The 25,233-nt window shown below is 33.1% G+C and overlaps 1 protein-coding gene across 2 annotated transcripts; it reads right to left on the reverse strand.

Moving 5' to 3' along the window:
• Positions 1-66: 66 nt before the first annotated feature.
• LOC100879236 (uncharacterized) lies at positions 67-24,540 on the reverse strand. Of its 2 annotated transcripts, none has more exons than XM_076540640.1 (8): positions 23,998-24,540; positions 7,638-9,223; positions 5,839-6,395; positions 2,428-2,543; positions 1,819-1,956; positions 1,526-1,730; positions 1,175-1,396; positions 67-1,045 (listed from the first exon to the last, which is right to left on the reverse strand). In XM_076540640.1, exons 1-8 carry the CDS (start codon positions 24,115-24,117, stop codon positions 957-959), a joined length of 3,033 nt encoding a protein of 1,010 aa, XP_076396755.1. In that variant the 5' UTR covers positions 24,118-24,540; the 3' UTR covers positions 67-956. The 2 variants fall into 2 exon arrangements, with proteins under 2 accessions (XP_076396755.1, XP_076396756.1); XM_076540641.1 differs by having other exon boundaries at positions 1,526-1,727; positions 23,998-24,539.
• Between the last annotated feature and the right edge of the window lie 693 nt (positions 24,541-25,233).

Consider the following 25,233-nt stretch of genomic DNA (forward strand, 5'->3'; position numbering starts at 1 on the left):
ATAGAAATAATATGAATAAATGAATGAATTAGTGCAATATTTGAAACAATATCAAAACACATTACATAGTGAAAAACACTGTACGTTTATTTATAAAATAATACAAACTACAATAATACTAATTATGTATTATCATACTATACAATTAAGTAATAAACTTCTCGCATTTGTGTGGACGCAATACATGAGCAGATAATATACATCTATGTTATATAAATTAGCTTCTTACATTTTCTATACATGTACATATGTACCTTGAACAAGGTTCAATTATCTTTAGGTTGTATAATTGGGCAACATGTATGGCAAATTGTATTCATTTTTCAATTCACAAACATATTTTTGCTGTAGCTGCAGTAATTTTTGTTTCAAAAAATTGAATTTTTAATCGATTTTATACTAAAAAGTACAACTTTTAACAAACATTTATACAACAATTTTTACGCATTTCACATTGTTCTTTTACAGTATGACTTATTAGACATACTAAACGTGAAAATATAATTATCAATTTATTAAAAAATATGCAACAAATATAAAAATAAAGTTGAAATCTTTAAAATCATATACAGAATTTACAACAATATAAATTTCAATTTTTTGCAAACTATTAGAGTAATAATAAGTTTTATAGTTTCACTGTCTATCTTTTAGTATGTTGGGTGTAGTGTCTTAATTTGCTTGTTAATTTTCATTTAGTAAATCTGATGAACAGTGAACTTATACAATTTTCATTTACCATTAGACTGTTCAGTGCCAATGAAGGTATTTAGTCTCTAAATTTTAGAGACTAGGGTTCTCAAAATTTGTACAGCATCAAAATACCATATAGCATCAAGCATACCATATTAACTTGGACCCAATGAATTACAAAAAATACTTTGTTATGCTGCAACTGACGCATCAACTGTGATGTATAACTTTTAAAAAGATAAAATCTAAAAGTTAATGCGCATTTATAAGATACCATCAATTGCATGTAAAACTCCATTTGTTGCTGGTATATTATGCATTGTCACATGTGCTTCGTTCACTCGTACTCGTCCTGGAATAAAGGTCATATTAATTTTACATTGCAAGTATCAAAAAGATATGTTTAGGATGAACATATGAGATAAGCAGAAAATTGACCACAAGCCTATAGTAAAAATTTGGTTATCTTTAACAAACTTACCGCCATTTTTGTGAATGTGAACAGGTGACTGAGGACGAAGTGTGTCCTTCTGCAAATAGTACCTCATTCCCGCCGTGTACAGCGTCGATGGTATCACATGTTTTAGAATGATCGTTTTCGCAGCTTCAGGACCATCCGATTCTGTCCAAACCGGTGTGCCCTCTTTCGAAGCCGACTCGAAAACGGAATCCGTAGGAGCAAAGACCGTAAATGTTTTTGGCCCTAGAACAATTATTTTCACTAATATTTCTCCTCTAAATCAAATACTATTCTACATTTGTATATGAATTATTGAAACAAATTACTTCAAGAGGAAAAATTGTGAAAAGTGAAAACATTTCTGCACACTACCTGCTAACGTTTCTTGAAGACCAGAGATATAAAGGATCTTTAAGAAGGTGGTAAATCTTTTCTCACGATCTGCATGCAATGTCTGCACCAAGTCACCAACCGGAAGCGGAAACATGACCCTATCTATGGCATGGGCAACTCCTTGAGGGATTTCAATATCGCGTTTGTTTGGTGACACCTTCGCTCCGTTTATGGTAGTTACCTGCTTGTAAACGATGGATCAAGATATCAACGTCTAACTGTAATATTTATTTTCATTTTTTGAGAGGATCTTTTCGGAAATGAAAGTATACCTTTATGTCGTTCCACTCGTGATCGTGCATCTCGTATTCGTTCACTCTTAATTGTGTCCCAGCTAAACTAATTCCTGTCATTTCATCTTGCAGGGAGTCGATCCTGAAGGCTCCTGGTATCACGTGGTGGAGGAGGAGCTGTTGAGTTAGAACAAACTTTACTTTTGATTTGAAATATTGGGAAAGAGAAATATTTATGGTATAGTGTAGAGTTAGTTTGGAGGAAGATTTCAAAATATTTAATTTGAAAATTAAGAATTTACAAGATTTGGATTTAATCTTTGAAATTTTAGAAAATTGTTAGTTTGAAAATTAACTAACAAACATAATGATACAGATCTTGTAAATTATATGTAAATTATAATTTATGTAATAATGTATATTTTTATATCTATTATTACATTGTATATTTATTATATTTAATTTATGAATACTATATGTACATTATATTCTATACATATTTCTATATGTCTCATTACAATTATTTATTAATTTTTATTTTATGCTAGCATATAATAGACACGTTGAATATTACTGTACAGCAATTACAAAAAGTTATTTTACTTTGCAATATTTTTAATAAGTGAGTTAACAATTTTTTAAACATACCCCACTAAGAAGTCTAGGATTATCACGGAATTTTTGTTCTGCTTTTTCTGGTCCACCAAGTTGTACCAGTAATGTCCTGAAAGCTTTATCTGTTGGAACGAATATCGTATAGGGACCTGTAATGATAAATACGATGCTATTAATTTTTTGGTACAATCTTTTTATTACAAATATAAGCAATATGTTATTGTTAGACTAGCAGAGTTTGTGTAAATATAATGGAGTTGTGCTATATGACATCTATTTATATAGCCATTTGAGGAAATTACTATTAGGGACATTTGAATCCCAAAATTTTTAATTTTTAAATCTAGAAATTTCAAGATTCCAAAATTCCAAAATTCTAAAATTTCAAAATTCAAAAATTTCAAGATTCCAAAATTTCAAGGTTCCAAAATTCCAAGGTTCCAAAATTCTAACGTTCCAAAGTTCCAAAATTCTAAAATTTCAAGATTCCAAAATTCCAAAATTCCAAGGTTCCAAAATTACAAAGTTCCAAAGCTTCAAAATTCCAAAGTTCCAAAATTCTAAAATTTCAAAATTCAAAATTTCAAAATTACAAAAATCCAAAATTGTTAAATTTGAGAAGCCCAAAACCCCAAAGTCAAAATCTCAAAATTTCGAAGTCCTAAAATTCCAAAATTCAAAAGTCCCAAAATCCCACAAAAATATCAAAATACCAAAATCTTATAATCCCAAAATTCCAGCTTCAAAATAATTAACCCTCTCTCAGACCCGTCTCCAACAATTCCGCTCGCACTATCCGTAGCGAAAGGGTTAAGAAACGAAAACACGCAGTGTCTGGTTCATTGTGGTCACGAGAGCGAACTCATCTTTCACAACCGAGACGATAATTACCATCCGGTCGTGTTCGACGCCACGGAACCCCGTTACACCCGTTTGCCTTTTAATCGAAGGAAGTGCACGATTTTTGCGTTCAGCTAACGTGCCAATAATTAGGACTCTTCGGTTGCACGATTTCCTCTGACACGTTTTTCGAACAATGTCTGTTTCTGCTTCGAGAGAAAAAGAGACTGGATATCATTGAAGTGTTTAAGCGTTGCACAACTTACTCATGCAATTTCATGTCCTCGGTATTGAATGGGGGCAAAAAATAAGTGTTCGAAGATTAACTAACGATAATTGGACAAATTCGATGATTTTACGTGGAAGACATTTGCATTTATTTGTACATTATTCAAATTTTCGAAATTCTAGTTTTCGTGTTACAAAAGTGTATAAAAAAATTATTATAGTAAATTATGTACTTGGTGCTTTTTATCGAGTATTTAAATACGTATAAGTTCATAACGCACCTGGTGTGTCACGTATTATATAGCTATTATAGAGATGACGCACTAGGTGCGTCATTTATTGTAGCTATTACAGAGATGACGCACTAGGTGTGTCATGTATTAGATTGCTATTACAGAAATGACGCACCAGGTGTGTCATGTATTAGATAACTATTACAAAGATGACGCACCAGGTGTGTCATGTATTATATAGCTATTGCAGAGATGACGCATTATGTGTGTCATGTATTACATAGCTATTACAGAGATGACGCACCAGGTGTGTCATGTATTACATAACTATTACAGGGATGACGCACCAAGTGCGGCCTGAGAAATAAACGTAATAGAAAATCAGAAAACTATTAAAGCACTAATTGTACGATACTAATAAAATAGAAAAGAGTTTAATTAAAGTCGACATTGATTCTAAATCAGATACAATTAGAAAAATGGAGTCCTGGAGTCTTAATGTAATTAAAAAAAGATTCGAGTTAAAGGGTAACGTGAAACGACCTCGATCCCAATTATACGGAATGCGACGTCCTTTTGGAATGATAAATTAATGTGGGTCAATTAAGGTAATATTATAAGACGCAATTAAGGTTGTAGCTGTAATCGAAAACATTTCTTCAAGAAGAAACGGTCATCATTGCTGTTCTACTACTGTACCGAGGAATAGCTGTGTTGAAACTTGCGGCAATCCGTGAGAACATTTTTCTAACGAATATTGCATGACTAAAACCGACTGGTGGAAAAGAAACGAGCGGTTGTATAAACAATAAAGCTTTATTCTCGTGGCAATAAGTCAATCAAGCAAGTGTATCAGGTGTCTTGGGTATTGTTTCTTGAAAATTTGTTCGCGTAATTCTTTGGTCTTGTTTAAGTGGGATTTGATTATTATGCAGGGAGATTTGAATATTGTGGGTTTGATATTTTACTTTATTTTTGTGGTTGGGTATGTAGTTCGAATTTAATAAATTCAAGATATTAGGAATTCAAGAATTCAGTGCAGTAGGAATTCAAGAATGCAGGAATTTAGAAATTCAAGAATTCGGAAATTTAGGAATTCAATACAATAGAAATTCAAGAATTTACGAATTCAGGAATTTAACAATACAGGAATTCAAGACCTCAAGAATGCAGGAATTCAATATAATAGGAATTCAAGTCTTGAAGAATTCAATGCATTAGGAATTCGAAACTTCATGAATTCAATACATTAGGAATTCATAAATTCAAGAATTCAATGGAATAGATATTCAAGAATTTACAAATTCAGAAATTCAACAATATAGGAATTCAAGACTTCAAGAATTCAATACATTAGGAATTCGGGAATTCAGGAATTCAATACAATACAAATTCAAGAATTCAGGAATTCAAGAATGTAGGATTTCAAGACTTCAAGGATTCAATACAATAGGAATTCAAAAATTCAAGAATGCAGAAATTCAAGAATTCAGGGATTGAGAAATTCAAGAACTCAAGAATGTAAGAATTCAGGAATTAATGAATGTAGGAACTCAAGACTTCAAGAATTCGCTAATTCAGAAATTCAATACAGTAGGAATTCAGGAATTCAAGAATGCAGAAATTCAAGAATTTAGGAATTGAGAAATTCAAGAACTCAAGAATGTAAGAATTCAGGAATTATTGAATGTAGGAATTCAAGACTTCAAGAATTCACTAATTCAGGAATTCAATACAGTAGGAATTCAAGAATTCAAGAACTCAATAATTTGTGCACTTAATAATTTCAAATCAATGAACTCATGAACTAACAAATGTTCAAATCTAAAAACTTAAGAACTCAGAAATTCAATAAGCATTAAATATTTAAAATCCTCAAATTTCCAAATTTGTAATCTTGCACAACAAATCAAAAAATCTCTAAACCTACAAATTAACAGATTCCTAAACTAGAAATTTATCAGTTCAAAATAAATCCACATCCTCATTCTTCCAACATCCTCCTTTCCCTATTACCATCAGAAAACCGCACCGTACTCCCATTCTCCAAAGATTCCGCCGACCTAATGTTCACGTAACATCTTATCCCCAGCGTTACCCAGCAAAACCAGGCCGTATACAAAATTAATTTACAAACGCTTACCAGTTTCGTTAAGGACGTTGTCTAGACCGGACTGTCTTAAGTATTTAGCCATCGCAAAAAGTCCTTCTCTCCTCAGCAGCGTAGCTAAACTCTCGAGGACCTGACTCTTCGTGGCCGGCAGCTCTGTCTGCGGTGAAAGGGTTGTCTTCTCGAAGCTTTCTTGGTAAACGATATTGTCGTTATGTAAGGTGGTCGATGGTCTCGCTATAGTTGGAATTGGCCTGGGTGTCGTCGAAGTTTCACTATATGGCTGTATCGTGTGGTGAGCGTAGGAATTGCTCGAATGATGAGAGAAAGTGGTCGGAATCAGCGAAGAAGTCGTCGTGATGATTTCGTTGACCGGAGCCATGGTTGGTATGAAATGACTTCTCGTTATGGTCGGATATTTTCCTGTCACTCGGTCCTGATCGTCCGGGGTCGATTTCGAGCTGGTGTTTATCGTCCCGAAAGAATTGAACACGTGGCTGGCTACGCTCGACGCCGACGAAAGGTATTTGTCTGTCGTGGACACCAAATTTGGAGAGATCGTGACGTGGTGCGGATATTCCGTTGGTTTGCTGTGGAAATATGGTTGTTATGAGCATTTTGCAACGCGGCGTTTTGCGGCAGTTATAAGAGAGGTCTACGACGGTTTTCTAGGAAATGTCCTAACAAGCTAATGTGGGCCAAGTGTTGGGACTTGGGTGGCACGTTTGGATACACATCGAGGGACACTGATTTTAGTATACGTTGACAGTCGTATCTGTGCATTTGAAGGTTCTTGGCTGTATTATATTTATTTACTAGGATAGTAGTTTAAATTCTAAGGAAAAATCATTTGTCAAAATCACCAAATTTGCTAAAGTTCTCAAATTCACTAAATTTTATGAAGCTCTCGAATTTCACAAAGCTGCTATCTTCTTGAAATTATTCAAATTTTCTAGGTTCTCCTAATTGTACAATTCCCCAAATTCTAAATCGATAAGAAAGAATCTTATATCTTAAATTTTTCAAGTTTTCAATTTTACAAGTTTTCAATTCTTCAATTTTCAATTACTTAATTCTACTAATTCTCAAATCTCCAATTTCCTAAATCATAATAATTCCCCAAATTCCAATTGCCCAGATCCTAATTCCCCAGAACCTAATTTCCCAGATCCCAATTCTACAGATTTCAATTCCACAGATCCCAATTCCCCAGATCCCAATTTCCCAAATTCCAATTCCACAGATCCCAATTTCCCAGATCCCAATTCCCCAAATCCCAATTCCCCAGATCTCCATTCACCACACCCCCATACCCCAAATCCAAATTGCCCAAATCCCAATTCCCCAGATCCCCAAATCCCCAAATCCCAATTGCCCAAATCTCTAAATCCCCAAATCCCCGAATCCTCAAATCCCCAAATCCCCGAATCCTCAAATCCTCAAATCCTCAAATCCCCAAATCCCTAAATTCCCAAATCTCAATTCCCCAAATCCCAAATCCCAATTCCCCAAATCGCAATTTCCCAATTCCCCAAATCCCAATTCCCCAAATTCCAAATCCCCAAATCCCAATTCCCCAAATCCCAATTCCCCAAATCCCAATTCCCCAAATCCCAATTCCCCAAATCCCAATTCCCCAAATCCCAATTCCCCAAATCCCAATTCCCCAAATCCCAATTCCCCAAATCCCAATTCCCCGAATCCCTGTATCTTCAAATCCCAATTCTCCCAACTCCCCAACTCCCCAAATCCTAATCTCCCAATCCTATCTATCCTCCAAATTCTCAGACCTCCTAAGCCCAAGTTCCTCCAAAAACCTCCGCCATACTTACACATCGCTATACCTCGACGATACCGACGTAGATTTCACAGTGGTCGGCCTAAAAACAGGAGATCCTCCACTCGAGGACGTAGCTGTCACAGACTGCCTAATACTAGAGCTGCTCTGAATCGAAGCCGACGTCGTAGGATTCGAAGAGCTAGGCGGTAGCTTCAATTCACCTTTCTTGATCCTCTCCACGATAGAGTCCACATCGCCTTCTTTATCCGCGTTACCTTTCACGCCTTGAACTTTATAACTCCCGTCGGGCTGTTCCTCCAAAACCACGAAGGTCACTTTCTTAGCCGGCAGACTCTGAATGGGAGCTTTCCCGATTTCTTCTAACTTCCCATCGCTTTTCTGTCTGATCACCTCGAAGTCGGCTCCAGGAGGCAGGACACCTTTCGTCAGTTCTTCGAGTATAGCCTTAGGCGGTTTAACGGTGGAAGCCGGAGTAGTTAGAGCCAAAGTAGACGCCGTCACTGTGGAACCAGTAGGTAAAATGGACGTCAGACCATTCGAAGTGTCTATCAGCTGTATCTTTTTGCCATTCGGAAGAACTATGTCTCTCGTGCTGACGTTCCTCAAATCATCGTCTACGGACTCTGCCAGAGCCAGCTTCAACTGCTTGAGTAATGCATCCCTGTCCACACCCAAGGAAGATCTACCTTTGGGACTTGAAGGTCTACTGGTAGCTGGCTTCTCCGTTTGGTACACGATCTTGATCTGGGGCTTGGACTTGCCCTGACGAGCGAACTGGCTCAGTATACTATCTGACAACTCGGAGGACACCTTGTCCTGGTAAGTTCTAGTGGTTGTCGTCGGCTTGCTGGTTGTCGTCGTGGACGGGATAGGTGTCGTGGTGTACTTCTGCTGGTGAGTGGCTATGGCCTTCAGGAACAGCTCTGTTTCCGTCGGAGTAATCTTCCGTGCCGTCGACAGCGACACCAGAAGAGGCGACAAGGTCGTGTTGAAGGTCACCGAGCTGGCCGACGTGACAGGAATAGGCAACGGCGTTGTGGACGTCAGCTTCGCAAGTTGCTGAAGCCTCAGCAGCTCCTGCTGTCTTCGCACCTCCTGCTGCTCCAGCAATAACTGCTCTCTCTGTTTCTTCAGAAGCTCCAACTCTCGCTGCTTCTCCAGATATTCCTGCAACTGCGCCGTCTGCTGGTCGCTGAACAGAGGCTGCGACAGGTCTTGCTGAAGACCTTGATAGCGACTATTGCTAACCGGGAACTGGCTGCTGAATTGTTGCTTGGGGACTTCGGATTGCAACTGCGTCTGCACGTTTCTTAAGTAGTTCGTGTTACCCAGCTGCTGAGCTACCTTCTGTTGTTGTTGCTGAATCAGTTGCTGCAGATGCTTTTGTTGTTCGAGCAGTTGCTGGATCTGTTGCTGCTTCGAGCGGTCTACTTTGTATTTGGAGAGAGATGAGTAGGAGGCTCCGAGTTGATCTTGAGTTAGAAAACTGGATGTTTGAAGGTTTTGGTGGTCTTGTTGGGGTCGACGGTAACGGTGCTGGTGTTGCTGCACGTCGCTGAGGATCTGAGCTTGCTGGGAAGCCGAGAGACGCGGTCGTGGATCGAGAGGTGCTCGATTCTGGAAAAGAATTAAATTATTTTTGTTGTGATTATATTCACATGTGCAAAAGGTATTAATATTAAAGATACAAAGTTATATTACACCCTAGAAAGATATAATACACTTTTAAATTACATATGTAGTGTTTTAATAATGAATTCTATTTTCACAAATGAATAGACGTTAATGCATGTTAGTTTGTACATTAATTCCTCAGCTACATGAAAAATAACGTATATTTCAAGAAAACCAGCTTAGTATTAATAAATTCGATGATTAAGAATCGTAAAACATAATTATTTGATCGGCCATTTTGTAATTTTAAGGGTTAACGGGGATAAGGATAATGAGTTTCTACATTAAGCGCATGCGCAGTCGGCAATGGTGCGTAGTACACATGCGCAGTCGATAACGTGAGTAACAAACATGCGCAGTAGTTAACGAAACTAATGCATAAACCTGCGCAGTAGAAATTATTGCAATAAATTGTAGAATACATTGTAATAGAGTCATCTAACTTCACTGTACATAATTATTATTTACTATTGATTACTGCACAATTGTTTTATATTCGAAGTAATTCTCAAAAAGTATTTTGAACTAATTTGAAACACATGATTTATGTTATACGATTTTTATTTGTTTGCTTGACTTAAAATATATTTATCTATCAAGTTTTATATACTTGTTGTTATACATCTAATTACAAATTTATAAATATAATATTTTATGCATTTCTGATTTTAATTAATTTGTATTTTGTATTTTTTTTTTTTTTGTAAAAAGGAGTAGCAAATAATGTAATTTTAAGCTTGAAATTATTGGACGAATTATTACACAAAGGCGCTGCGAAATGAAAACCACGAGGTACACTTTCCCGAAACTAACAATAAAGAGATTGTCTCACAGTCTGACTATATAAACCAGCGAGGGAGATGGAAATGAAGAAGAGAGCGAAAACAATGCTACGGTTAATTATCGCGATCTTAATTACGTTCGGATGTTCTTTCGCGAGAAAGAAAGAACTCTTCTTATTAAGCTTTTTGAGTCTGACCAAAGAAATTTTCTTGTAATTCTTATTCAACGGACCAGTGCATGGCTTATTTCTTGTTATTGGTTGTTTAGTAATTTATGAAAGTATTAGATGGTCAGTTTGGAAACTGGACAATTTACAAATTTGTAATTTTGTAAATTTTATAAGGTTCCCGATTTGTAAGCTTGTTTAGAAAGTTATAAAAATAGGAATTTTTAAATAAAAAATTTTAGAGATTTGCAACTTTCAGTTTTGTAATTTATATATTAAAAAGTTTTGCCATTTTCAAATTTAGGTAGACAAAAGTATTAAAATTTTGAAATATTCAAGTTAATAAATTTTGTAATCAATAAATTCCTAGATTTCTATATACCTGTATTAACAAATTATCGATTCTATAAATTTGAAAATTGAAAAATCATAAAATCTCTAAGTTATCAAATTAAAAAATTTGTCCATTCAGAAATGATAAAATCCCCAAGCTATCATTTCCCAAATTTCCTTATTCCCAAATAATCAAGTCCCTGTATTTTCCCACCAAAAATCATAAAATCACTAAATAATCAAATCCTTACATTCCCCTATCCAAAGATCATAAAATCCCCAATTTACCAAGTCCCTAAATTTCTTAATTCAAAAATCATAAAATACCCAGTTCACCAAGTCCCTAAATTTCTTAATCTAAAAATCATAAAATCTCTCAGATTTTCTTCCCTAAAATGTCCCTAAATTTCCTCGTGAAAAAACCATAAAATCCCCAAGTTATCCTTAAATTCCTCCATCCCAAATTCCCAACCTTCACCATCATCAAAATTCTCCACTACAAAAATCCCCAAAAAACCCCTAAAAATCCTTGAACGCACTACCTTCTCTCCTCATCATCGTATTTCCCCTAAAACGACTAGATTTCTTCTCGACACCATACATTTCAACGCTGCGATACTCCTTCCCATTTCGATAACAAAACCTGCCTCCCAATCTTATCAACCACCACACCAAATGTCAATGTAAACGGGTGTCAATGAAATCAGTGAAATTTCCACTCGTGCCGTTTCATAAGAAATCCGCAACTTGTTATTAAACACGAATGTTAACTATCTGTTGCATTCTTTGACGTAACGAGGCCACGTAGAACGAGCGCAGTCCAATCTACCCGCAGATCACTAGCCGCTAGTTTCCCACAACCAACGTAAAAAAAACACGAATCTGGGCGTGGTTTCCTATCTCTAGAATAGGAAATGATCTGCACGTTCAGTGATCTATGCGTAACGGCTATTTACAGTCTAGATTATATACAGATTCCATAAACACGCGATCGTGATTCGATTCGTTGAACAGAGAATGGGAGGTCGTAAAACTTGTGTTGCATGATTAATATTTGTTGAATGCGAGGCTTTTAGGATGACTCGATCTGCATTTCGTTTGTTTGTTTGTTTGTATAGTGATATAGGACGCAATTTTGGGGAGTTTTTACTTGAAATTTGGAGGGTAAGATGAAATAAGGAAGGTTGGGAAGGTAAGATGGACTCTAAAGTCTGTTGCAAGATGGCGGCGCTTTGATGATGGATTCTGACGTCATCGACGTCGATCGAATCGACCCTAAATTTTGAAGTCTTCGAAATTTTACAATTGCAAAGTTTCAAATTTATATGAATCCAAAGTCTTCAAATTGCAGAATTATGAAAGTCTAAAATTATAAAATTAGCAAACTCTCAAAATTTCAATATTCAAGAATTGTAATATTCCAAAATACCAATATTCAAGAACTGTAATAATCACAAATTCCTATATTCAAGAATTATAATATTACAAAGTTCCAAAATTCCAAAAATCCTCTAATTGAAAAGTTCCAAAATTCTCTGAGTTCTAAAGTCTTCAAATTACAAAACTAAAGTCTTCAAGTTCCAAAATTCCAGAAATCCTAAATTTGAAAATCTTCAAACCCCTATAATTGCAAAGTTCAAAAATTCTCTGAGTTCCAAATTCTTCAAATTACAAAAATAAAACCATCAAATTTCAATATTCCAAAAATCCTAAATTTGAAAATCTCTAAAACCCTATAATTGCAAAGATCAAAAATTCTCTGAGTTCCAAAGTCTCGAAATTACAAAACTAAAACCTTCAAGTTCCAAAATTCCAAAAATCCTAAATTTGAAAATCTTCAAAACCCTATAATTGCAAAGTTCAAAAATTCTCTGAGTTCCAATTCTTCAAATTACAAAACTAAAACCTTGAAGTTCCAAAATTCCAAAAATCCTAAATTTGAAAATCTTCAAAATCCCACAATTCCAAAGTTCAATAATTCTCTTAATTCCAAAGTCTCCAAATTACAGAACTAAAGTCTTCAAGTCCTAAAATTCTAAAAAATTGTCCACTCGTGAAATTACAAAAATTTCTTCCGAGTAACCCAACCTAACCTATATTTAACTTAACCTAAAATAACCTAACCTAACACCCATACATTGTCACCCAACCGAAAAATTAATTTGAACAAGTGGATCAACAGTACGCGATGAAATTACGTTCTACACTATTGAGGTTAGGGAAACCGTGGCAAAATAACAGGAATGAAACGAAGGTGAAAGATGAATCTATTCAACGTGATATAACACAATGTAAATTTACATCTGGTTGAAAGGAAAATAGTAATTGAGTCTGAAAAATGCTTGCACCTCACGCATTTACTTCTGGTATAAAAAAACTTACAATTACTTTTCCTTTCATTTTCTTGTTAATATTAAATATTTATAAAACTATTCTTGGTAGGCTTAGAGTACTTGAATAATTAGAAAATAATTGTACTTGTTATATAAATAACTTCATTATAAATTTAAATAAAAACGAAAACGAGAATAAAAATGTGGAAATCCCAGTGTACACCTTGTACCTTAATTTTGAACAATTTTGTATATTTTTATGAACATTATTACAATATTAATGAGAAGAAAATAGAACATGTTAAAAGCTTCTTTAAAAGAGTAAATGTATGTACATAATTAATGTGTATTCTTATATTTTTAATACTTTGTTACAAAAATATTTTTGATACAATGAAAGAGGTCATGTTTAGTAGAAAAAGATGTACATACTTAATGATCAATTGCTGATGACAAAATTATTATAGTAAGTACTTACAGTAATTAATTTAACACATGCTATGCTGTGTGTTTAATTTGACATTGAGATGTCTGAAAAATGGCGGATGATTCTACTGGTAGGAGAAAATATATGCAAATTAAATCTAATAACAATTTTTCTATTTATTAAGCAAGTAATTAAACACACATATATACATGTGTACATAATTAAAACAAAGGAATATTTAATTTATAGTATATGATATTCGTAATAGATTTTTATATGACATTTATTTAATATATTTATTTTTGTATAACATAATTATAATTTTGTATCAATGATAATTTAAAAAAAAAAAAATCTTGTATCATTTTTTTAAATATTGTATACACACCTGAATATGGATTCTAAAAATTGTAATGAAAGATAAGAAGAAAGTTGAATGATTTAATGTGATCGACTTAGCGTAACAACGTAAATATGCATAATATGCAGTGTAAATAAGTCAATGTAAATTTTATGCAATGAGCACATACATTACGATAAATGAAATGCGAAATATTTTACACTTTATAACGCGATAATAGAACACAATTGTTATGGCTTACATAAGATTTCGTTTTTAGCAGGCTTTCTTTAGCATCAGTAATCGTCACGTACTAAAGTGATAATCTGTCGTTACGTAAAATAATAAGAACCAATTTGTTACGTATGAGGTAATTTTACTTCGATTTGCCAACGTACCGCATCGTATATTTGTAATGTTAAACTAATTTTATTTTAAACTACTCGAAAAACTAAAGTAGATTTACCGCGAATTTTTTAGATTAGAAATTCACAAAATAGGGTTATAAAATTATGATCATAGCAGTCGAGGCCCATATAAAATCAATCAATCAAAAGATTGCTGAGTAGAAAATATGGTAAATTGATACTTTGTTAATTTAGAAACTAAAAAGACAGAAGATTTTTAAGTTACGTTATTAGATAAATTTTTATTTCACTAATTTTGGAATTGGACAATTTGGAAAATTAGAAAATTGAAATTTGGAAAGTGGTGAAATGAAAACATTAAATCATAGAATTGAAGAATTGAAGAATTGAAGAATTGAAGAGTTGGAGAGTTGAAGAATGGAAGAATTGAAGAATTGCAGAATTGAAGAACTGAGGAATGGAAGATTTGAAGAATGGAAGAGTTGAAGAATTGAAGAATTGAAGAATTGAAGAATTGAAGAACTGAAGAATTAAAGAATGGAAGAATTGAAAAATTGAAGAATTGAAGAGTTGAAAAATTGAAGAATTAAAGAATTGAAGAGTTGAAAAATTAAAAAGTTGAAAAATTGAAAAATTGAAAAATTGAAAAATTGAAAAATCGACAAGTTGAAAAATCGAAAAATCGAAAAATCTAAAAATTGAAAAATCGAAAAATCGAAAAATTGAAAAATCGAAAAATTGAAAAATTGAAAAATGAAAGAATTGAAAAATTGCACAATTGATAACTTACAAATTTAGTACTTCATAATTACACAAACACCAAATATTTTAATTTACCAATGAGCAAAAGTACAACCACCAAAACCTGTTCTCTTTTTTTAGAAATCTCCAAATACATAAATTTCAAGTATTCAACTCCTCAAGTCAATTAATTAACTAATTAATTGCTGCTAATTTCCAACCAATCAATCACCAGCAACTGAACAAACGGCTAACCGAATGTTCCAGTACATTTACTAGAATGATGGTTTGTTTTCCAAGCTAACGTTCAGTTTACAAGAAAATTGACTGGTGTTACGAGTTCGAGTAACGAGTCCAAGTACACCCACGTTGAGTACACAGTAATATTACCCTTATAACAGTCGAAGTTGCATAATTAACCCGCATAAACGATCCAACGCGTAGATTCACCGATTGTGAGAGACATGCTCCCGTTATATAACGGGCATTCCTTCACTTTTACGTTCAGCGAACGGCTCGTGGAATACCTGACGTTCACCTGAACGGATGATTTTTGTTACATGTTCACTTTCCTTTCGCAGAATATTTCTAAACGTTGCAAAACAGTGATTCTATGTTCGGTATCGGACTTTTTGTCTTATGCTTTATCGATTCCACGGATATTACGTTCGACAGATCGGAGGAAGTTTCAGGTGATCCAAAAGGGGAGGGAGATAAAAAGTTTACGCTTCATTAGTGGATTCCATAAAGAAATGGACGTGAGCGTTACCTCTTGCGTGGGGTATTTGCCCAGGGCGATGCGTCGAGTGGACTACACTCTTCAACTTTCGAATTTTTATATTTAGAAAAGAGGTTTTTAATTCTTTTATGGATGTGCTTCTCAAGGATAAATATTTTTATTTTTTGAAATTTTTTAATTTATTGTATGCATGTATGTTTATTTCAATTTTTAAATTTAATGCACATCTCTGTAAACTTCATTTATTCTATGAACTCTGTATTCTAGTATAAACACTATATTCCTATAAATCTTATATTTTTATAAATTATACAGCATATTAATCCTATGTTCCTATAAATGCTCTCTATAGACTCAAGTTTAATACACATCTCTATAAACACTATTTTCCTATGAACTATGTATTTCTGTAAACCCTGTATCCCTATAAACGTTATGTCCCTATAAACCCTACATTCCTATAGTTACTATAAACAGCATATTCGTATAAACGTTACGCTCCAATAAAACCTACATTCCTATAATTACTATAAACGCTGTGTCCCTATAAACCTTGTGTCCCTATAATCACTATGCCTGTATAAATCTTATATCTCAATGAACCTTACACTTCTATGAATCCTATAACCCTATGAATTCTATATATCTGCAAACTCCATATTTCTAAACTTCTGCGTCACTATATTCCTAGATATCTATGTCCCTATATTTCTACATCCCTACATCTTTAGACTTCTATGTCTCTATAATTCTACATCTCTACATCCCTATATTCTCTATGTTCCCTGTATCCTTATATTCTCTATGCCCCCACATTTACTATAGTCCTATATTCCCTACATCCCCATATTTCCTATATTCTATCTATGTCTATATTGCTTATGTGCTTATACCACTATATTTCCTATATTCTTGCATTCCCAATATCTCTACATCCCTATATTCCCTTAATCAGTGTATCACAATATGCCAATATCCCTGTATCCTTACGTCTCTATATTTCTATAACCTTGTGTCCCTATATCCTTGTATTCCTACATTTCTATACATATATTTATAACCTTGTGTCCCTATATCCTTGTATCCTTACATCTCTATATCTCTATAACCTTATATTCCTACATCTGTATATCTCTATAACCTTGTATCCCTATATCCTTGAATCCCTATATCCTTGCATCCCTATAGCCTTGCATCCCTATAGCCTTGAATCCCTATATCCTTGCATCCCTATATCCTTGCATCCCTATATCCTTGCATCCCTATATGCTTGCATCCCTATATCTTTGCATCCCTATATCCTTGCATCCCTATACCATTGAATCCCTATATCCTTGCATCCCTATATCCTTGCATCCCTATAGCCTTGCATTCCTATAGCCTTGAATCCCTATATCCTTGCATCCCTATAGCTTTGAATCCCTATATCCTTGCATCTCTATATCCTTGCATCCCTATATCCTTGCATTCCTATATCCTTGCATCTCTATATCCTTGCATCTCTATATCCTTGCATCCCTATAGCCTTGCATCCCTATAGCCTTGAATCCCTATATCCTTGCATCCCTATATCCTTGCATTCCTATAGCCTTGAATCCCTATATTCTTGCATCTCTATATTCTTGCATCCCTATATCCTTGCATCTCTATATCCTTGCATCCCTATATCCTTGCATCCCTATAGCCTTGCATCCCTATAGCCTTGAATCCCTATATCCTTGCATCCCTATATCCTTACATCCCTATATCCTTGCATTCGTAAATCCTTGCATCCCTATATGCTTGCATTTCTATAATCCTTGCATTCCTATATCCTTAAATCTCCATATGTCCCTTATATCTCCATATATCCTCACACCTCCATATGTCTCCATAACCCTATCTCTCTCCACATCCTCCTATTTTTAAATCCTAATTATATTCCTATCTCTCTATATCCATGTCCACTAATCATTAGTGCCATGGAATCTTGATTGAGTGACTCATGTATACACAGATAGGGACTTTCGCGTGGACTTTTACATTCCGGTTTTCGAATACTATGCGGAAAATTTAATTGCATAATATATTTAAATTATATTCGAGAAAGTGCCGACTCCTTGAAAATTATTGCGGTTTTGTGCAGAAATTATTTAAAACTTGTGGATAGACTCATAGCATAAATTTCTTTCGACATTTCTTCTTTGAGATGAACATGCGTCTTCTCGTATGTCTTACGATATACACTATACTTTAATTGATTAATGTAACGCGTACACGTGTGAGATCGCAAATATCCGAGATATCTCACTAGCGTTAAATGCTTTGATCGAAAATGCAAGTTAGTATGACAAGAAAGTTTCAAGGTTCATGGAAATCCTGCATGATAAGCAGCGGAAAAAGTTTCTAATTCATGCTATCGCTTGGGTATGCAAAATGGTGGAAAGGAAAGTCAAAGCTACGATTGTCATTCTGAATGATGTGTTGGGGATTTTTTCCTGAAAACTAGGAACGAAGAAACTATCGTTTATTAGAGACAAGTCTAGATACATACAATATCTAGAAACTTAGAGGTCTCAAGAGATGTTGAGTTTTACATCTTTACAAAGATGTAGAAATGTACTAATCTTGAGTTGTAGTGATTTGATGGTGCAAAGATTTGAAAATATAGTAATCTTGAGTTGTAATGATTTGATGGTGCAGAGATTTAAAAGAGTTAGAGTTATAAAGATAGAGAGATGAGAAGATCTAATGATATAGGGTTTTAGAAGTTCAGAAATTTAAAAATATGAAACTCCAGTGATATATGTAGATACAGAGATTTAGGGACACAGTATATTAAAATTAATATTCTCTATTAAAATATTTCCTCAATAAATATTAACAAATAATTTTCTTAATAAAAAATTCTACTTAAAAATGTTCAGACTTCCTTAAACACCCAAACCAAAGTGAAAGTTATTTGACACTTTACATTGCACGCCTCTTATAATTTATTTTAATCAAAATGGCGGACGGTACAAGCATTTTCGTAAAATACTGCGCCTTTCTAAACGAAGCATTAAACAAGAATGACGCTTAATTACCTTTAAAGTATCATTAATATTAACGATCGAAGGAGAGTTTTACATGGCTGTGTATTGATGCAAACATCTAGGAAGAGAAACCGGAAGCTATGCCAATAAAATGTACCTCATTCTTCCGTTTCCACGTATTGGAACGTCTCTCGCAGCGAACACAGCCGGTTACCGGTTTTTTACTCGAGCCAAACAAAAGTGAAAGGTCCTTACATGTATTGGCTTCGCGATCATCGGATATCGTCTCCACTTTCAAATAAACGACGATTAACTTAAACGTGGAGTGCGCTCTCGATATATTGCCACCGAGTCTCTGGTAATCGAGGTTAGATTCTTGATAAAACGATGTTAGATCTAGTTGATAGTTACTATCATTTACTAGATCAAAGAGTAGGTATAAGAGATGTCACTTTGACAAAGAAACTGTTTAGAAAGTCGAAATAATTTATATGACCAAAATATGGATTTCGAAGTATTTTAAAATTAAGTATAACAAGAGTCACTCTGACACAAAATTACATCTAGAGAGAAGGAATAATACAAGCAATTTAACTATGCCAAATACGAGCTGGTATTTCAACATATTCCGAAAAATGTACACAGTGTGCATGGCGTTCAACAAACAATGCTTCACACCCGCACACTCGTGTCATTTATTTGTAACTTACAATAAATACTTTGTTATTCATTTGTAATTTGTAACAAATACGAGTAAATATTTTGTCCTTCCTAACACGTTCGTCAGTATTTGTAATAAATATCTCGTCATTTTCCTGTAACACGTTCGTCCGTATTTTCTTGTAATAAATAGTTCGTCGTTTCTTTATAAGTTATTCGTAATAATCGTTTCCGTGATATATATTCTTAAAATATATTTTGTAGAGTAATCATTTTAGTATATTCCTTTCTTTCCAACTTTTCAATCTTGTAAAATTGATGCAAATACTTTGGAAGGCAATATTAGTGACATACAGAAAATTGGCATTTATTATTAAAGGTTGAAATTCGTTCGATTTGAATTTCCCGCTGTAGAAGCAATAGGAAGACTCGCACTTGACTAAAACAGCGTATAACTTGATACAAAATTAAAAATATGAGGAACAAATAAATATTGAGAAAATTGACATTTCAAATTATTAGTTGAAATTCGTTCGATTTGAATTTCCCGCGTCTGTAGAAGCAATATGAAGTCTCTTGCAGCCTTTGACTAAACTAGCATATAATGTAGACTTGATACAAAATTAAAAATATAGCAAAGGAATAAATATAGAGAAAATTGACATTTCAAATTATTAGTTGAAATTTGTTTGATTTGAATTTCCCGCTCGTTTGTAGAAGCAATTTAAAAGTGTTGGTTGTATGTGACACCGTGTATAAAATGAGGAATTTCGAAGAACGAGAAGACAGATAATACTGCATACTACGAAAGTAGAACCCAGATGTTCACCCACTAACAGAGTGACTTCTGACCTCTGTTTCTACCTTCACTTGCAAACTATCTGAGGTGACGCAGATTTCTAACACATTTTTGTACCACTTAATATACTATCACTTTTTGGTACATTTCTTTCCTATATGAGACTAAATGTATTAGGTAATTCAATCAATCGTGAATTAAATTGATGGATGAGTGATTCGATGAAATGGTGATGTATATTGTTCAACTAGTTTTTGGTTGTTCAAGTTTAGAAATTGAAAATTGGGAATTTGAGAAGCTGGAGCAATCTGAAAATTTAGGGAGAGAATTTGGAATTTAATAAGTGATAAATTTGTAAATTAAGAAATTTAAAAATTGAGGAATTTGTGAATTAAGAAATCTAAAGGTTGACGAATATGAAAATTAGGAAATTTAAAAATTGAAGAAGTTGGAAATTAAAATATTTGAAAATCAAGAAAGAAAAAAATTAAGAAGTGTAAAAATTTAAAAGTAAAAATAAATAGAATTGAAACTTAAAAAATCTAAAAATTGAGAAACTCGAAAATTAAAATATCTAAAACTTGTGAAATAAGAAAATTAAACAGTGTACGAATTGAAAAAATTTGAAATCCAGAAATAAAAAAAAAACTTACAAAATCTAAAAATTAACAAATTTTTAAATTTGCAATTCGAAAATTGTACAATTCAAACATTTGTAAAATAAGAAATTTAAGAAGTCAATAGAACATCGCGTGAAATCAAAAGCAGATACAGAAAGGATGCAAATAAAAATGGAGTGAGAGGAAGTCGCTCGTTAACAGAGCGAGCATAATAAAGTGCGAACGGTGTGAGTTTTTACGAGTTTGCTATTTAACCGGTGAAATTCACGACAATGTCGAGAAAAATAGCTGTGCTTATAGACAGAGCTGACGATATAATTTGCAAGACCCAAGTCAATGATTGTTGAGAACATAAAAATTTTTTGTACAAAATTTTTTTTTGAGAAATAAGAAATTTTTACTGAAATTAGGGTAATCAAAACACGTGAAGATTTAAGCGAAATGTGACTCAAAATTGAATTAATAACATTTTTAATTTAATTCAAAAGTAGGTTAGGTCAAGTTAGGTTATGTTAAATTAGGGTAGGTTAGGTTAGATTGTATTACTCAAAATTTAACACAAAATTCAAGTTTGTTTTAAATTAAACTTAAAGCTAATTTAATAAATTCAAATTTAATTCAAACCTAATTTAATTTTAATTCAAGTTTAATTATGGACTAATTCCATCGTGGTTAATTTTAATCATTTAAAACTAGCTCGATACTAACCTTAATTTAGCTCAAAATTTATTCACACTAACCTTAATTTAATTCAAAATTTATTCAACACTAACCCAAATTTAACTCAAAATTTATTCAACACAAACTCAAATTTAATTCAAAATTTATACGTCATTACCCCAAATTAAATTCAAATCTACTTCAATTTAATCACTACTTAAATTCTAACCTAAAACTGATTCCACACTAACCAAAATCCAACCCAAACCTAATTGAACTATAAAACTACTGCTCTCCTAAATTAACAAAACAAAAGCAATGCAAATTAATTTATTTACTTTTCACAAGCCGTAAGGTCCCTAATTAAGCATACAATCCAAGGTAATTAACTAATTTACCTTTTACAAAATTAAAAATCCCTAATTAAGTGTAGATTTCAGACTAACTAATTTATTTGCCTTTTACAAATCCTAAAGTCCCTAATTAATAACATACAGTTCAAGATAATTAACTTGTTAATTTTTTTTGTGTAAAATTCAAAATTCCTAATTAAATGTAGAACCGTGTACAGAACTGATGACGATGCTTTTATAGAAGTGAATACTATGGCCTGATTACGTTCGTTGCGAGAACAAATGTAGTAATTTCATGAAATTTGAATAGCTATTACAAATACCTTAACTTCACACTATGCATGCATCTCAATTCTAATGTAAGAGAAATCTAGAAACAGATCTTATAATTACATCTTACAACGCACCGTGTAGAAATCTCTTCGAGGAGAATTTCCAATACGTAATTTTTAACATCTTTCTGCAGTGAAACTTGACATTCGTAAAATATTATGAGCTGCTTGTACAAGGTGCTTATATGTCGGCTTGTTTAATTTGTAAACTTGTCAATTTGTACATTTGTGAGTTTGTTAATGTGTACATTTCTAAGTTTATACATTTGTGCATTTTTAAATTCTTTAAATCTGTGAATTTGTAAAATTGTGGAATTGTAAAATTGTGGAATTGTAAAATTGTGGAATTGTAAAATTGTGGAATTGTAAAATTGTGGAATTGTAAAATTGTGGAATTGTAAAACTGTGGAATTGTAAAATTGTAAAATTGTAAAATTGTAAAATTGTAAAATTGTAAGATTGTAAGATTGTAAAATTGTAAGATTGTAAAATTGTAAAATTGTAAAATTGTAAAATTGTATATTTGTTGATTTGTACATTTCTCAAATATGTGAATTTGTAAAATAATATATTTATTAATTTACGAATTTGTCAACTTGTTAATTTGAAAATTTTTTAATTTATAATTTCATAAATTTCTAAATTCGTCAATTCAAAAGTTCATAAATTTATAAATTTATAAACAAGAATTGTAAATAATTTTCAAAAAAGTCACTAACAATATTATTAAAACTTGTTATGTCTTCAAATCTTTCATTACAATTAAAACTGCCATTTCATTAGTTAATTATTAGCCCCGTTTAAAAATAATTTAAACAACAATGTTTAATCGTACAAAAAAATAATAAAAACAAAGTTAATAGTAGTTCTACAAAAAACAGTGACAAAGAATTACTGTTTTATGATCTTGCAAGTTCATTGTATAAAAAGATAAGTCATCTGCTTGAATAATCAAATAAATACAAGATAAAGAGTAGAAAGCGACGCGTGACATCAAAAACCGGAAATAGTTCGAGCCATTCAACTTATGAAGATTGGCGCATCAGCTGTTTGTTTCTATTTCTGATAAAATCTGTGTTATACACTCTAAATGAGATAAATACCTCAATCTCTTGTATACATATATTCTAGATATATTGATATGTAAAAATATAATTGCTACAGATGTAGGTTAAATATGATGTAACTGAATATGTGACATCTTCGATATAAGTGAAATATGATATTCAGAAATGTATGATAATATATTTGATATATTGTTGATATTATATTTGGTATAATATACGTAATATATTTAGTATAATATCGTCGATGTATTCATATATACATATATCGAATTTATAAACACTATAATATATTGTACATATGTGTACCATTAATATGTCAGAGACATAATGTTCAAAGACATAAATCTATAATAATACATTTGATATACAATATTCACGATATATTAACCATTTATTAAACATGAAATATTAAACCTAACCTAACCTAAATCGTGGTAAATTTAATATAAGTGTGGTAATACTAGTAATACTAATACTAATATTAGAATGATCTTTACACATATGTATATGCTATCATTGATATAATATTCAAAAACGTAGACCACAATGATACATTACATACGTAATATTCTTCATGTGTTAAAGATGTAATATCTGAGCATACAGCTCTGTGATGATATACTGGATAATAAATTTTATTAAAAATGTAATATCTAAAATTTTGATCTACCATGAAATATAATCCTTCATAAATTAATATTATATTTGAAAATCAACATATATTATTAATATCATACTGAATATATAATATCCTATATACAGTGTATAATATGAAAACTAAGAAAGAAGAAAATATAGAGCGAAACTCAACGAGCAAAGATTCCTCCGCCATCAAGGGTTGATCAACCGCTCCAGAAAATATTTTCCACACCACCCACACTTTCTCATAAAAAATCTTAAACACCTACGTTATATACTTAAACCTCCACATTTACATTTCAGCGAAGATCAGCCGAGAGTAGAAAAGAAAGTGGGAACTCACCTGTTGGAAATGATTTAAATCAGCTGCTGGGATCGTTAGGTCAACATCGGCAGCAACGAAAGTCCCTGTCCTTAGGATCACCGCGATCCACAGGAAGCGTAAAACATTCTCTCGTCTCATAACGAAAAACCGATCTTTCTTCTCGATCGATGCTCGCACTCGAATCGCCTTTCTTTTACGAGAACTTCACCACCGGCACATCGGCACCCCACTTCCTCTTCGCAAAGTTACTTTCAAACTCGCTCGACTGAGCCGAATAATTGTACCGTTTCCTGGTCGTACGATCGGGAAGTGTCGTTAAACGGGAATAAAGATAAAAATGTTGCTTCTCGTAGAACGATAACGTTTCACAAAATAGACGAGTGGCAGACGGAGTTGCTCGGGGAGAACGGTTGCGTTTTATCGAGGAGAGAAAAACAATGAATTGACTTTTCCCGACGATCACAAAGGGGACAATGGCGGATAGGTAGCAGACTAGTTGGCTGACAAGTTCACACGTTCGCGAGGACGAGTTCGGGACTGTTGGAGATTGGAAAACGTCTGAGAGTTTTACTTCTCTCCACCGGGGAAGAGTTCTTTCGCAAAAGCCAGGTGGGAGACGAACAGGTAGGACAGTGAACGTCGGTTCTTGGACGAATCTTTTGTCCGACTAATTTTTATTCGACTTTTATTTTTTGCTTTATATTGAACTCAATTTAAAAAAGACAAGTTTCGAGATTAACTTGCTTTCATGATTAATTCTAACCATGATTTTCGAACATTTGGATAACATTCTAATTAAGTAGTTTCAAGGTTGAATCTTCGTTATTCAATGATATACTAGTAAATTGATATGTACTAGATACACTGTATGTACGAACATGATTATAGGCATCGTTGAGGTATCTGTAATTTAATCGAACCGCTTCAGAAACTTTCTTGCAATGTACTTCACGAATGTGTGATTGCTCAAGATCGTTAATTGATTTCAGAATGTACGAATGATGTATGTGTTAATTATAACTTACAGTTTTTAAATGCTTGGTTAAAATGTTGAAATCTTATTTTGTAATTTTTTTTAATATTGCGATGGTGAAAAAGTAATTTCGATGTTGCGTCATGGTGATGAGGGCTGCTTTGATGTATGTAAAAGTGGAAATATAATGAGAGTCTAGTAAAGCTACAGTTGTATCAAATGTTAAAGATATTGAATCATGCTCTTTGGAATTTGATTGCGATTTATATCGTGCATAAAGG

Source organism: Megachile rotundata, chromosome 15, assembly GCF_050947335.1.
Source record: "Megachile rotundata isolate GNS110a chromosome 15, iyMegRotu1, whole genome shotgun sequence".
Taxonomy (NCBI): domain Eukaryota; kingdom Metazoa; phylum Arthropoda; class Insecta; order Hymenoptera; family Megachilidae; genus Megachile; species Megachile rotundata.

What these genes read in the sequence shown, in the direction of transcription:
- LOC100879236 (XM_076540640.1), bottom strand. Translation starts at nt 24,117, where the DNA reads ATGAGACGAGAGAATGTTTTACGCTTCCTGTGGATCGCGGTGATCCTA. An exon ending in TCGTCGAGGTATAGCGATGT is followed by an intron (nt 6,396 to 7,637) that starts GTAAGTATGGCG and finishes ATATTTCCACAG; the next exon opens with CAAACCAACGGAATATCCGC. An exon ending in CAACGTCCTTAACGAAACTG is followed by an intron (nt 2,544 to 5,838) that starts GTAAGCGTTTGT and finishes TTATCATTACAG; the next exon opens with GTCCCTATACGATATTCGTT.